The sequence below is a fragment of the Ambystoma mexicanum genome, chromosome 5q (assembly GCF_040938575.1).
Source record: "Ambystoma mexicanum isolate Mex_15411 chromosome 5q, UKY_AmexF1_1, whole genome shotgun sequence".
Taxonomy (NCBI): Eukaryota; Metazoa; Chordata; class Amphibia; order Caudata; family Ambystomatidae; genus Ambystoma; species Ambystoma mexicanum.
The window spans coordinates 1,143,943,169-1,143,959,591 of record NC_090933.1 but is presented as its reverse complement, the minus strand read 5'-3'; the positions used below and the strand labels follow the sequence as shown (position 1 = coordinate 1,143,959,591).

The 16,423-nt window shown below is 45.5% G+C and overlaps 1 protein-coding gene across 4 annotated transcripts in view; it reads left to right on the top strand.

Annotated features, from left to right (window-relative positions):
- LOC138497931 (CMP-N-acetylneuraminate-beta-galactosamide-alpha-2,3-sialyltransferase 1-like) overlaps positions 1-16,423 on the top strand; it is a 278,656-nt gene that overhangs the window by 166,954 nt on the left and 95,279 nt on the right. For all 4 annotated transcript variants that reach the window (XM_069621663.1, XM_069621665.1, XM_069621662.1 and 1 more), the window contains one exon: positions 6,251-6,430. In XM_069621663.1, the coding sequence (XP_069477764.1) occupies positions 6,251-6,430 (180 nt within the window). The remainder of the gene's footprint in view (positions 1-6,250; positions 6,431-16,423) is intronic.

Sequence of the window (16,423 nt, the reverse complement as noted above, 5' to 3'; positions counted from 1 at the left end):
TCACAGACTCTGCCCGATGGGTTTCAAAATGTTCTGCCATCACGGTTTTATATAATTGTAGTTTGATTATTTTCTGCAAGCTCAAACCAGACAGGATTAGCGACTGGCATTTTTGTCCATTACAATATTTATCAAAAACATTTCTTTATGTGGATAGTTGTGTTTCATTTGGTTCTAACCTTTGATACACTCATGCTTTGTTGTTTAGGTATGATTGATGTGTGGGTTATATTTGGGTAGGGTTGTGTTTATGATAATGGCATTTTACCTGCAAAAGTATATTTTTAGTGTTTATTGGAGTCTTATTTGCTTTGCATTACACTAATTTCAAATACATACACTTATTCATATTCAGTTTTTCTACAATACATTTTTATATGTTGCTACTGATTATTTAATTTGTATGCACAGGACCACCTATCCTGTCTTTTGCTCATTGACCCCCATTTGTCCTAGGCATTTGATTGGGGTAACCTCTTGTTTGTGTTGTATAGCAACAGAAAGAACAGAAGGATCACTACGTTCTTACTGACCTATGGTACTATTTTAAATGAGGTAAGATTTGAACTTTATAAAAGCACATAATGCAATGTTGACCGAGAATGCCGTTGTATATTCACCTGGTACGTTTCCTGACACTCTTATTTTTGCCTTTCCAAGCCTTCAAAATAACAATTCCCAGGTCACCAAACTGAATAGATGTGTCTTCTTTCAAATTTGCTCAAATGGGAAGGAAGACATCATAAGCAGACGGTTTTCCAAGAAAAAAGTTATGACTATGAATTTTCCCATTTAGATCTTGCAAGAAAATTCCAAGAAAATTGTCAGTGCAGCTAAATTGCCAATCCCAAAATGAAATAAATTGAGGCAATAATTCTACTTTCAAAAGAGTGATCGTTCATAGATGTTAACTGATAAAATGTTCTAAGCGATTTGTCTAATATCTACAAAAAGAAGTTTAAGGTTTTTTCTTAAAAAAAGGAAGAAAGTGCCACCACTTACATGGGTATCCTGTCTCACAGCTAAGTTTTTAGGCAAAAATAGATATAAATTTTATTAGTCATACAAAATTCATTTTAAAAATAGAAAATTCATCATAAAAAATGATCATATCACAAGGAACAAACGATCAATTCTAAAACCACACAAATAATTCAGCTTCAATCGGTTCTAGTCTCAAATTTGATCTTTTGGTCAACCCGTATGACCCAATCACACTGAGTCTGATTGGGTCATACGGGTTGACCAAAAGATCAAATTTGAGACTAGAACCGATTGAAGCTGAATTGTTTGTGTGGTTTTAGAATTGATCGTTTGTTCCATGTGATATGATCATTTTTTATGATGAATTTTCTATTTTTAAAATGAATTTTGTATGACTAATAAAATTTATATCTATTTTTGCCTAAAAACTTATCTGTGAGACAGGATACCCATGTAAGTGGTGGCACTTTCTTCCTTTTTTTAAGAAAAAACCTTAAACTTCTTTTTGTAGATATTAGACTACACTCCACGGAGTAAGAGGTTTATCAATCCCCAACTGTGGTTTTCCACTGTCTTGAGAATAGACTAAGCGATTTGTCTTCACAGTAACAATCGTAGATAAATCATAATGAAAATCATTTTCCTTAAACATATTACTTATTACAAAACTATGTTTGCACCTTTAAAAAGGTCAGCACTAGCTCAACCAAGGTGATCCCTAATAGCTGGTTGTAACATTATGGTATATTTATCCATAACTAAACCTCTTGTGGTGAAAATATATCAACACTTCCATGTAGTTCCTGATTTACACCTCCCATAAACCATTGTTTATGACCTCTCATATTCCATGACTAACAAGAACATGTCTTTGGTCAGATTTCCTTTTTTTGTGTTTAAAAAGCCACTGCCAACCATGGCCAATCATTTGAAGGATTCATTAAGATTGACTCTTCCATAATCCACTTCTATTAATCTTCTTTCTTCCCTAACCTGTGAGCAATGTATCCTCAATGATTCACTAGCTCTAGAAATATCATGTTATCCTGTGTGCACACCAGGAGGCCTCAAGTCTACATGTAGCCTGACAAGCTTCTGTAATGGAACCAGTTTATCCATAGGTTTAGTAATCCACAACATATACACATCACAACCCATAATCAAAAAAGACTCTACTTTGTTTAAAAGCAATTACATAATAGCATGAATTTTAAAATGTAAATTCTCAATGGTGAGCCAACCAAAGTTGTAAAAAGGTTCCACCTCAGCTTTAGATTTCACAATTCTTAATGCTGGCATTTCCTGCAACAGATATAAAACCATTGCACACTCTATATGTCCACCCCCAGACTCTGGAAACTGCTCCCCATCTACACCAGACCTCCTCTTGAAGGAATGGCTCCTCTTTAACAGCTAGATTCACACACTCTCCTCTCCCCAATTTACCTGAGACAGGGTGATATTCTCCGCCCTGTTTCTTTCCCTGGTTGCTTGTAGATCACTTTCTGCCTAATTGCCCACTTTCCCTCATTGTAAGCTCCCCACTCTCTTGTATCAATCCCTTGTGACCTTCTTCCCTCACTGTATACTTCCTCTATTACTTGTAAAGTGATCCATTGCTTCCCGAAGCTAGATTCAATAAATAACATAATAATAATAATAATAATAATAATAATAATAATAATAATAATAATTAAAAACATGATTACATTGTATTGAGGAGGACAGTGCTTCAATATTCAAAACTGTGGGACTAGAAGAGTTGTAACCCTATCAAAAGAGGTTTTAGGACACACGATTACAGATTGAGAAGCAGAGATTTGATTTGCATTGACTTGTACAGAAGAGAGAGGAGTATCTTTGATAAAAGTATGTTGACACACAGGACAAAAGCTTAAATCAATTGTGAATACTAAAGATTAATTTTGATTTGTCATGTTTTCCAAAACTGATTACCAATCTGTACAAACTATTTCTTTACTTAACTGCTCGCGACCCCTAATGTCATCAATATTTCCAACTTTCTTAATAGATGGTAAAGTTGGAGCATTAGTATCCAAACCCCAATTGACCCCAAGTGACGAATGTCTCTAGGCACCACACTAGTTTGCTACAGGTCTTGGAGGTAGTCTAAAATCATTGATCCCATTATCACAGTTCTATGTGATTTTAGCAAAAACAATTTCTCCAACGGGAATTTTTAACGAAACAAAAACAGCTAAAAAATAATGAATTTATTTTTTCTATTTGTAGTGGTACCCTCCAACCCCTCATTTCCCTATGACTTTAACACCACCTCCACCCCCTAGCCACACCTTTTATCCCCATCTATATTTCCCAAACATTTGTTTTCTTTCGTTAATTATTTCCTCTCTGAAAGTTCTTTTGCTGAAATCACTGACTCCCATTTTCACCCAATTCACTATTGGCAGCCCACTCATGAAAATTCTTGTGCGATCCAGCTTCATACATTTCTTAGTCCGTGAAGATTTTAAGGTTTTACGCTTTTGTTTCCTGTTTGAAAGTGACATTGACTGAGAAGACCCAGATCCTTTGGACTGTGATGTCTTATTTTTCACTTTCCCATTGTCCTCATCCCTACTACTCAGTGAACACACTCAGCCTCACTCTGTTGTGATGCTATTTTCTCTGACTAAGAACTGAAATCTTTTTGGATCTGTGGATATCCGTTTATATTTTTGTTGATCTGAGAGCAGCTGTTCACCACAATAACAGCCCTCAGAAGCTGGTACCGGACAACGATTACCACAAACGCTCTAAAATCTTTTTTAAACAAATAGTATGTATTTTACTTACCGGTTGCTCACATATTATGAAAGATAATTAGGAAAACAGGTCACTTTCTTGACTTGTATATGTACACGTTAGGCTAGACATTAGACTAGCCGACCAAACCAAGTACTTCAGGAGACTCATGCATGTAAACTATGACAACCGAAACAATATGAGAAGATGGCAATTGTATGTATGTATGAATGTATGTATGTTTGGAATTTAAAAATGAACAAACAAGCTGGTACGCACTTTACATTGGGGATTCATAGGGAATGCACTGATTGGGTGAAAAGTAAAGTGGTTGGGGGTAGCAGAGGACCTAAGGTGGATATGGGTAGCATGGGTTGAGGAGTTTCAGAGGAGGACAATTAGAGTTCACTGAAGCAATTAGTGATTGGCAATAATGGCAACATGCATACAAATTCAAACTGACAGAAATGTAGCAATAGGAACCCAACCTTTGGTATAAGTCTATACTACAGAGGTTGGTAGCGTGTTGAGCAGCCAGGCTTATCTCAAGAGGGGTCAAAGTGAGCTGTAGGGGAGTTACACAGAGATTCAACAATTATTAATTTATTTATCAATCAGTTAGAATAAGCCTTCTTCAGAAGGGCAATATAACAGTAGCACTCAAATACACTTCAAAAATACACATTCCTAAGATTTCTAAATCAGTAAGTACCCATTTGGGATAGCCTACAAACACTACCTACACCCTAAGGTGACTTCAATAGTTAGGGTGCTGGGGACATTAATATATCGCTGTTGCATTTATAATCAGTTTGAGGAATATGTCATAGGAAAATGATTATTAGAACAAAACAAAAGATCACACAAATATTCTAAAGCAGGTAAGTACTTTTGGTAACCCCCAATGCAAAGATAGTTAACCCCATCCTGGAAGGAAGACACAACACCTAAGTAGAGGAGAGAAGAGTCATTCAGGAAGCCAGGCCAGCCAATGTTAAGTTAGAAACAGTCAAGGTGAACTGAAGCACTTCTTGCAGGTAAGTAAAAGTCTTGCACAATGTTTTAGAAGTCTTTGTAGAATATGAAGACATTCAAAGTAGGGCCACAAGCTGATTAGGCTTGTGTGGTAAATAAACTGTTGGCAACTCTACAGCGGCAACCGATACAGGTCTCCAATGGTCCAGGAGTTGCAGCAGGTGTCCTCTTCAAGTTCTTCTTCGGATTCCTTCGTCCAGTGGTCGACTCTACCTTCCAAGCCAAAAAGCCTCGACTTTTATGCAGGTCTCTCCCATTCATTCCAGCCTAGCTGTCAGTCACCCAGCAGGGTGGCTGTCCTTGCCGGACAGCTAGCCAGCCAATCACCTAAGAGTGCATACCTGTCTCCTAGGAGATTAAGCACAGGGAGTTTTGGGGACCTCCCTCGCTTCCTGCCCCCGCCAGACACCCTGGAACCAGAGGCGGGATTCATTCGGGAATCCTGCCAAAGGCAAAATTAACAAAGGGACCAAACCTGGTTTGGCGCCCAGAATAAATCTCAAGAAGGTCCTTTCCACAAAGAAATGGTGCAAAAAGAAGACCAGGGCCATTTTTACAAAAATGGCACCATGGGTGCTTTACTGTAGCTGCGAACGCAGCCTGCGGTAAATGCACACCATGGTAGTTAAAAGTAAACCACTGCCAACAGCCATTCAGTGGAGAAAAGGGTAACATAAAATCGTTACATGAGAAGCTAGACAAAGTGGATACTAGGTAACCCCTCCATCACCCTATTGTAAGATAGTGTGTGCTGGGTCTAGAAAGTGACACATGTAGGTAAAGTCAATTTCACTTCACTGCTCTTGGGAACAGGAATTTATCCAAGAGAAGGTATTTAAACCTTTTGGGAAATCTGAAAGACTTCCCTGTGCCACTGCACTGAAGGTGCTGTGTGACACAATGTAAAAGATGATGCCTATGGTGTTTGTCAGAGTCCACAACCAAAAGAAACAAAGTGTTGAAAATCACATTAAAATACATGAGAGAGTGGGAAAAAAGGTCTCACTCTCTCCAGGTTATAAATTCAAGTCCTGAAAATTCAGCGAAGTTGCAGGAGTCTGTAAGGTAGAGAGAATTAGCACATTTCAGAGAACTCTCCCTCACAGCCACCATTTTCTTGGGAGGAGGAATCTCTTCTGATATCAGAGCGTGACCTGCAGGCAGCAGTTCCAAACTCGGCAGGGCCAACTCAGCCTTTCATCCTTTCAAAATTCAAAAATATAGTACCATTAAAAGCGCTAATGGTGACAATGACAAGTATGACAAGAACAAACAATGTATAAAGAGCAAATAATAATAACTATTATTAATATCAAGCCTATGTTGTTTGAATGATCAATTTCAGTGTCACGCATCAGAGTACGTATGTCCCAACCAGTTTTGCATGGCAAAGCTGTTCATTTTAGTCTGATTCCAATGTAGCACATATGTACTGATGGTGATTCATTTCGGTTTACTTTTTTAGAATGAACCGTGCAGCCACTGTTGGATACGAAGCCGATGTTGGAAGAAGGACCACCCACCAGTTCATCTACCCAGAGAGTGCAGCAAATCTGCAGGAGAATGCCACTTTGATCCTAATCCCGTTCAAAGTCCTCGATATAGAGTGGGTGATCAGTGCCCTGACAACAGGAACGATCAGCCGGTAAGTATAGATGAAAGTTCTCGTGTGGGTATAAAGACGTAATACCATGCCACTCATAGAATCATGGAAGGGTCAGTTCAACTGAACCTGCTGCCACATGCTGCTCATCTCCTTTCAAGAGGGGGCATAGCCTTCCCAGTATTGATCTTGTGATGGTTTCAATATTAGAGCCCTAGACTGAACAGCATTTTTTCACAGGCAGTAGACTCATTTAGGACTGTTATTCTGGCCCGCCTCTGAGTTCCAGTTGTGGTAAGGTGAGCTGGTGGGAGAGAGCCAGATTCTGCTGTTGGTTTCCTGGCTTGATGCTTTCACTCTGAAGTTGTTCGTGTCTCAATAACAAACTAACATAATTTTGTTCCTTTGTGTGCAGCCTACAAATCACATCCAGTATTTTCAATGACAGACACATACATGCTTTTACATCATGCCATTACCATCGGTTACTGTGCCACAAGATGCCTAGCTATCGGTTTCTTATTGTTTTCTGTGGGGGGCAGCAGGTATGCATACACACACCATCACTGTGGTGCCTGTGACTACTAGAGGCTCAAGAGATGTAAATTTGAGAGCTTCAGGAGGACGTTGTTCAAGCTTTTATTGGGTTCCATGCGGCTTGAGTTGAATGGAGTTAATGGGGCTCAAAGAGTACAGTTACCACACAGGATGAATAAATCGTGCCTTAGCATCATATACAAAATCTCCTCTACTTCTTGATGAACATTTCCACAGAAAAGATTATCCCAGAAACCTTTACTTCATCCATGACGGCTGCAGGCCATTTGGGATATTTGTGTTCTTACAATGGTTCTTACACAGCAGTCCGCTGTTCACCCAGCACACGCATGGATGCCTATCTTCTCGACATCGGGGTGCTTCCACATCAAGCCTCTGCTTACCCAGCACACGCACGGATGCCTCTCTTCTCGACATCGGGGTGCTTCCACAGCAGGCCGCTGTTCACCCAGCACCCGCACAGATGCCTCTCTTCTCGACATCAGGATGTTTCTACAGCAGGCTGCTGTTCACTCTGCACACGCACGGATGCCTCTCTTCTCGACATCAGGGTGCTTCCACAGCAGGCCTATGTTCACCCAGCACACACACGGATGCCTCTCTCCTTGACATCAATGTTGTGGGTGACCTGCCATGGACATCCGGCAGGCCCCCATAGTGCTGCAACCATGAGCACACAACAGGCCCAGTGCCTGTGGGGGTTGGGGCCTGCCCTGGTCCCAGGGTGTTATATGACTCCAGCACCATCGGGGGTGGGAGCAGTGCTTGCCATGCCCTTGACCATGAGGACCTCTGCCACCATGCTGGCACAAGGCTCCCACGGCATAAGGGTATGCAGGCCGATGCCCCCACATGTAGGCCTGCAGCCCTACATAAATGAGACATGGACTCAGGAGTTCCTCTTCTGGAGTCTGCAGCCGTTCTGTGTACATATCTGCAGATCCCCCTTTTATTAGCTTGGGCCGTGATACAGTCATGGCCCGTGTTAAAAGAGCAATACACAAGCGGAGGGATACATCCCCTTAAAGGGACAACGCTCGTGGGAGGGTCGCACACCACACTCCTCCTTTTTCAAAACAAACAAACAACTATTCCTGAACCTAGATGATCCCATCCCCCCACTACAAACAACCTTATTTGTGCTTCTTCCGAAAGCTAGGATCAACAACAACTAGGATATGCCACGGCCTCACACACAGAGCCCACCAGGTCGTGGACATACTATACATACTAACACACTATCCACACAACTCGCGGGTGACAGTCGCAATTGGTGAACCAGCGGTGAAATGTTGGCAGTCCCACCACATGTTTCAAAACCCTTTATTAACCTGGAATGTGGAAACTACAACCACTGAATGATGCCATTGTAAGCTGCTCGCACCATATAGCCAACCCCCTAGAAACAGCGAGATCACCTCTTCCCCTGGCTGTCATTTACTGAAACCACTTTAAGCATATAAATAAGGTGCAGGCTCCCAGCATCAAAACATGTGTTTGCAATGTCCTCGTTGAGCGATTGCAGGACTGCTGGAAACCAGTTCACTTTCCACCAACGTCAGGTCAGGATGTTTATTTCCATGGGTCCAGGTCTGTCGGTATTACAGTTCACAGAAACCGGCAAAGCCACACCTGGGGACACAAGGGGCCACACCGGCTTAGTTACTTGATGTTATGAAATGCAGCGAGATGCTGACAGCAGGGCATCTAGTCAGTGCCACATGATGTTGACATGGCATGGGTGACAGCATGTTACTCACCCCCCCCTTCTCCTCTGTCACCCTCTCAGAGGCAGGATTGTCCCTATTGCAGTGGCACAGGAGGGCGCACAAGCACTCTTGCGGAGCTGCAACCCTCACTTGCTCATTGCACTTCTTCCTTATGATGGGTGTCAGGGCTGCCTGATGTTGGTTGGCCAGACACAGGTGAAGGGGTGCCTGGGCTATTTCTTTTCCTCCCCCAGGCAGGAGCCACTGCTGTTGAGGGAGAAGCAGTAACGACCAGTATTTCTTCCAGGCCAGACAGTTGAGCTTGTGACATCCGAGCTGGAGGCTGGCAGGAATTGCACCCAGAGCAACATGTTTCTGGGCCGTCATTGGAGGACCCGGTCGTGCGACACTCATGGCCAGGTCTCAGGGCCACTTACTGTTCCAGTTTCTCACTCTCTCTGGGACACCTGCTTGTCCATGCTCATGCTTGTGAAGGTGGGGTGGAACCCATCACCTCCATTAGATTGTGCATACACACCATGTGGGGACTCCAAACTAGGAGCTGGTTGATGCATGGACATGTGACTTTGAAACTCCATGCCTTCTTGTCCTTGAAGCTCAGATCACAGGAGCTCCCCAATTCAGTGCACGGTGCCCAGGATATCTAGTCTACGCCTGGCCAGTCTTTCTTTCTCGTCTGGCTCCAACATGCTCACCTCCCTCAGCACTACCGAAACAGCAACACTCCTTTACTTCAGTGCCACCGGCCTGTGCAATGGCATGGCATGCACTTTCTTCCAGTGTTGGTTTCCCCTTTGAAGTCGCTGATTGGTTTACCGGGGCTGAATAACATCAACAATTGCGGAGACAGGATGGCAAGTATCACTTATTGCCAGACTGCATGCTCGCACGCGTGTGGAAGGATGCACGGATTCAGTTGACCGGGCACAAACCGTTTCCCCTGACCTGAGCTGCTATTCCCTCCTTGGTAGTATGGGCCATATCTTGCTGCCTTCCTTATGTCATTACATACCCTCTCATGAGTAGAAAACAGCAGTCCGTTCCCCGCTCTGTTCTTGCCTTCTTGCCCTCTCCCATCTCTGGGGTGATTTTGGCAGGGCACACAATCTTTTTTATTGAGGCTTTGGTGCTTCTCGTGCTGCACCTGGAGAGCTTCTACCTCTTGCTCATGGCCTCTGGCACTCATTCCTTCCGCTGCCGCTCTCAGAGATAGTGTGTCTTGCAACCTCTAGTCTTCATCCCACCGGTGCCGTTCCCAAAGGCCTGGTGTCGGAACCAAACCGACACCCTGCCTCACCTCCCGTAGCTGGCACAGCTACCGACTACACCTTGGAGGTGTGTCACGTGGCAAACCATTTGGAAAGATGCTGGCCAATCTCTGGAATTCACCAAAGGGACCTCAGTGTGGGGCATCTGGAGGTGGTCAACCCTTGTGGGGGGGCCACAGGGATCCAAGGACTTCTTCGATGCCCGTCACATAACTCTGCTAGCATGTCTGGATAAAGACCATGTGTGACCATGCAGCTGCTGTTAAGGTTCCTTTGGTTGTCTTGCAGCACCTCCCAGCATTTTTCAACAGCACGTTCCTTTATTTATTTATTTTTCACAGAAACTCTCTGGCATCCGATGCTCTATTACCAGAGGGTGTGTTGGACAGCACAGTGAAGATCTGGCACACACACCGCTCGTGGCCCCCAGAGTCACCGCAGGGGATTTGCTGGAGCGGCACTGTGCAGTAAGGCACTGCCCTCTGTTGTACCACGGTGCGGGCAGCCGACTTCTTCCAAAATTTCCCCTGTGCCACTGCAGCATTTTATTTCACTACTTTGCCAAGTTTGTGCCTGGTTGGTTGATTTCCACACTCTTCTACTGTAACATTGATCTTATTTCTGGAGGCAAAGATGGATGTGCGCGAGGCGAGGTCCAGTTTTCTGGGGATGCCCTTGGACCTGGAACAGCATTCTCCAATATTCCAGAGGACTCTTTGAAGGATGCGAGAAATGTTCGAGCCATGTAGCTACGACTTTCATGAACTGTCCTGGTGATGGCCCTGGAGGGGTTCTGAGCTAGGATGATGTGAGTTGGATACATCGGAAAAGGTGCTCTTTCTGGTGGCTCTGTCTCACAGACCGTGCAGAGAGATGCAGAAACTCCCTGCTGGTCACCTGCCCCATACCGCGTGCAGATGGGGTTCAGTTTGTTCTGTGTTACATTATAGATCCATGCGCCCACTGTCACTGAGCCACCTGGGCTGCCGACGTACGTTTGGATGGGGGCTCTAGCTGCTCTCAGTCTGCAGGCACAGAGCACTCCCCACATCATGGAGCCGGCACTCGCTTGCCTCTATTTCTTTCACCACAGGGTGGCCTGGGAGAATCCATCCTGGGCAGTCGGGTCTTACTTTCACCTCCGGCGGCTCAGGTGTTTCTGTTACATTGGTCCGACCTCAGGCTACCTTTCAACTTTAGCTCCAACACAGAGCTGCTGCACCACCAGTGCTGTCGGCCCAGTCCCACTTCAGTGGAGCCACCAGCACAGTGGAGTGCTGTCCGCCTTGCCTGTTGCAGCGGGCAGTCCCTGTGCATCCACGCTGCGACTCGGGGCAACTTCTTCATCTCGCCACCTGTCTAGCCCGGGATCTTCATGAGGGCTCGGGCGAGCGGGCGGCCAGCTGGAGATTTCATGGGGCTCTCTGTTGCCGCGTGGGAAGGCAGGAGGGGGGCAGGCACTCACCTCCCTCTCACTTTACTCTGTGTCTCCAGACGCGAACCCGGGCTGCGGCCGCTCCACTTCTTTTTACGGCTGCGGCTGTGCGACGCTGCATTTCCTTCACGGCATAGGATGCCGCAGGCTGACCCTCCACTGACCGCACAAGCACCCTCTTCACAGAGGGCCGCGGCCAGGGAGGGTCCACCAGTAGGTTCCAGGTCTCCCCATTTCTCCACCATTCACCTCCATCAATCCTGCAGCGGCTACTGCACCATAATTCATTTAACGGCAGAGGTCACAACAGGGGGGCATGGGCGAACTCCCACCCCGGCCGCACGAGCATCCCGCTCAGAGAGCCGCTGCTATATGACATCAGCACCATCGGGGATGCGAGCAGCGCTTGCCATGCCCCTGACCATGCAGACCTCTGCCACCATGCTGGCACGAGGGTCCACAGCATCAGGGCATGCAGGCCGGTGCCCCCACATGTTGGCCTGCAGGCCTACATAAATGAGACACAGACTCAGGAGTTCCTCTTCTGGAGTCTGCACCCGTTCTGTCTACATGTCTGCAGATGCCCCTTTTATTAGCTTTGGCCATGACACAGTCATGGCCTGTGTTAAAAGGGCAATGCACAAGGGGAGGGATACATACTCTTAAAGGGCCAACACTCGTGGGAGGGTCCCACACCACAATCAGGGTGCTTCCACAGCAGGCCTCTATTCACCCAGCACACTCATGGATGCCTCTCGCCTCGACATCAGGGTGCTTCCACAGCAGGCCTCTATTCACCCAGCACACGCACGGATGCCTCTCTTCTCGACATCAGGTTGCATTATGTGACATATGTTGGGCACGTTGTACAAAGGAGACAGTCTTTCTTATTCTGTCAGCTACCTTTGATACAATTATCTATGTGGGCTGCGTATAGGGATTGGCGAGGGTCTCTGGCATGTGCTGTACTGAGTTGAATCTTTCCTAGCAATCTAGATGCTGCAGACGATAGATTCCTGTTGTTGGCCGGCGTGGTTGAGTTGTTTATTTTGCCAGTCCTCAAAGCAAGCTCTTAATTGTTTTAATTTTTTTGAGAGGCTTTTGTTCAATATGATTCATTTGCATCACATATATACTGCATGTGCAACAGTTCGACTGTCCACATTGGGATAACGTTGATGTTAAATAGGTAAGTAAAAAAGAGGGTATTACCCAAATTGTTCGTTTACAATTGTTCGAATGAACAATTGACCGAATTTAAAGGGTCACAATTGACCTTTTCACAATTGACCGTATATATATATATAAGTATATATATATATATATATATATCTGTTTGGTAATATATATTTATTTATATATATAGGGTTTTGGGGGGTTTGGCGTTAGGTGGGGGGTTCTGGGGGGTTTCCCCCCACATATATGTTACAATTGACCTTCACAATTCGGTCAATTGCTAAAAGGTCAATTGTAATTCGAACAGTTGTAAAACGAACAATTCATATACAACCAAAAAGAGCAGCTCTAGAAAAACACTGGAGGCTATTCATGATGAATGTATGTGATTTTCCCGAATATAATTCATCGAATTGGAGATTTCTTTGAAAAAATTGACATGTAAACATAACCAAGTTAACAATATCTTCGAAAATGCTTACAATTGTGGTATATTAAACATGTACATTAAAGTTCGAAGAAATATACGGAAACGAACCAGAGGTGTCTCACAAATCCAAGCGAAGTTCTACGGCAACCGGCAACAAATGTACAGATGAGAGTGGGAGTTGGGGCATGGCAGGTTTCGATTTCCGGATGAGTGTGCATCCCTGATGGAAGGCTGGTAATTGTTGTCCTGGCAAGTGGCGCAGTGCAAGATGCACAGTAGTGGTTATGGAGAATTCTCACTCAAGTGCTAAATTCCCTCTACCTTAGAGCCCTCCAGCTCTTTTGCTATATTTTGGGACTTTGAACTTTTCATTTTCTTTTTTTAAATTTGTTTTAATTGACAATATACATATAAGGATGGGCGGGACAGCCGACCCAACCAGCAAAACAATCAAAATGAACCAGATCGTCAATGATATTTTCTCTTTTTTTACAATAACTCCCTTCCCCATTTCCCTCCTCCCACCCCCCCCAATAGATCAAGATGCCATGTTGCAAACTTATTGAAACTTAGGGCAGAACACTTGCATACCACATGTTTGTTAGAGGTACCACTTGAGACAGTGGGGTCCGACCAAAAGAAAGTTGAACAGGAAACATCTCGGGTCCTTAGGGGGTGTAAGAACATGTACCATACCAAAGCAGCTCAGTATTCATTCTACAATCGCATAGAAATACAATCATCATGGAGAAGAACTGCAGTCCATTCCCGTAGAAAATCAGACATAGTATCGTTTGTTATTGCAGTAAGTTTTTCGTATACAAAAATCGACCTAAGTTTACAGAGCCATTCCTCCTTGGAGGGGGCAAGGGCGCTCTTCCATTTTTGGGCTAGCGCCAGCATCCCCGCTCGTAGCATGGCCCAATGACCTTGGGATAAACATTCGATTCTGTCTCCGGCATAGGAGTGCCCAGTAGAATTTCCAACGGGTGTAGGGAAGGGCCAAACCTCTCGATATCTTTAATCCAGCTGAGTAGTTCCGACCAGTAAACCTATCTGACCGGACAACCCCACCACATGTGAAACCAGGTTCCTCATTGGTGACAGCCCCTACGGCAAAAGGGGGACACATCTCTAAACATCTTGGACAGCAGGGCCGGGGGACGGTGCCACGAATGGGCGATTTTAAAGCTATGTTCCATGGCAGCGGTATACAGAGAGCCCGTTGTAACGCTCACCTGATTCTCGCAGAGGCGCCGGTCTTGACTGGGCGACTACCGTATCTTCAAAGGTGATGTGTAGCACCCGGTTGGCTCTTTGGGCTGGACCTCTGTGCACTGTATGCCTGACGTGTAGAGTAAGATGTCTGCAGATAGAAAATATGGGGTTAATGAACTGGGGTTATTGGGGTGTCCCTATCTCTTTCCTCTTCTCCTCTCCTGTAGACCCCCAAAGGTTAACGCTCTCACCTTAGGTAAGTGAATGCCGAGCTCTACATCTGCCTCGGGGCAGGGTGCTGTAACCAGTTTCTTCACTGGATAAGGGGAGCAGGCCTCTTGACTTCAGAGGACTGCTGTCCGTCGTTTACTGCACGAACGGTAAGTTTCGAGTCATTCAAATGTCTTTAAAGTCTTTAGTAATGATGTCTCTTGTTTTGCAGGGTTCCGGCGATGGCGGATGACGGGCTGACGTAAAGATACTTTTAAAGACAGCCCTCCAAGTTTGATCATCCAATGGCATGCCCAGCCTTTCCTCCCATATTTTTTTGAAGGGTTGTCTACCTTCTAGGTCCGCTGTTATCAAGACACTATAAAACTTAGATAAAGAACCCTTTCGAGTTGTACTTTTAGCCAGGATAGTTTCAAAAGGAGTGAGGGAGCGTCTAAGCTGGTCAGCCCAGCGACGGTGGGTCAAAATCCCCTTCAAACATAAATATTCAAAGACCGTGGGTGGTCTATCTGTCAGCGCCACGCTCAGGTTGTCATACTTATGAAGCCCTCTTCTTGTGAGAGCTGAGAGACCCTCTCCAGACCCATGTCTGACCAGGCCTGAGTGTCTCGGAAACCCCTAGAGCCCAGATCAATGGGGGGGCCCCAGAGCGAGGACAAAGGGGAAGGCCATGAAGACAGTTGTTTATTAGCTTTATTAGGCTTCCATATTGCCCACAAGGCTGCCAGGGTGGGGTGTGTTCTGAGCTGAGAAGGGAGAGCCTTAGGAGGGGCCCACAAAAGGTCTCTAACTTTTTTCGGGTGGGTGTGAATGTCTTCGACATATGTCCAATATGTTCCCATATCGTCCCGCATATGCTCCAACATCACCCGGAGTTGGGCCGCTTTATAATAGAGCCGGAAGTCGGGGAGACCGAAACCACCATAAAGCTTTGGGAGGGTCAGGGTGGAGGTTTTAACTCTCGGCCGCTTACCGTTCCAAATGAATTGGAGGACACGGGACTCAAGCACTTCAAAAAAGGTCTCGGGTATCACGACTGGAAGCGCTGCGAAGAGGTAGAGGAGGCGGGGCAAAATATTCATCTTCACCGTGACCATGCGCCCAAGCCAGGAAAGCGTGAGGGGTGCCCACCGTCTGAGGTCTCTGCTAACCTGAGCAAGGGGTCCCCGGGAAGTTGCACTGGTATAGTTGGGATAGATCTCTGGGGATGGTGGTGCCCAGCTACCTAGTGGATTTCCGTTCAATTCTAACCCCCAGAATGTCGGCGTCACTTCCGATGTCTCAATCCCCTGGACCAGTGGGCATGATGCTTGATTTGGATGTGTTTATTTTCAGTCCAGAAAAGGAACCGAAGTAGTGTACAAGATCAAATAACCGGGGCAGGGAGTCTTGAATATTTGTTAGGTAGCCCAGAATGTCATCCGCAAATAAGGATAGCTTAAAGTCACAATCACCACACCGTATTCCCGTGATTTCTGGGTCGTTCCTAACCACAATGGCCAGGGGCTCCATTGCCAAAGCGTACAATAGGGGCGACAGGGGGCATCCCTCCCGGGTACCTCTAGAAAGGGAAAAAGGCTCTGAAGTGCCTCCGTTGACCAGCACTCTCGCCGAGGGACCATTGTATAGAGCTGCGACCCACCCACAAAAATTGTCTCCCAGACCCATCTTTCGGAGAACCCTGCCCATGTAAGGCCTCTCGACGCGGTTGAAGGCTTTTTCTGATTCTAGCGAGAGAAGGTACCCCTCCACTCCCTGTCTAGATGCCTCATGCATAAGGTCGAGAGTTTTTCTTATATTATCTGATCCCTGGCGACCGGGGATGAAGCCTACTTGGTCTCCATGTACTAGGGTAGGGAGGAGCTTTGCTAGTCTATTCGCTAGGAGCTTAGCCAATATTTTAACATCAGAGTTAAGGAGGGATATGGGGCGGTATGATTGGCAATAGGAGGGATCCTTGCCCTCTTTAGGCAGGACTACGATTAAAGC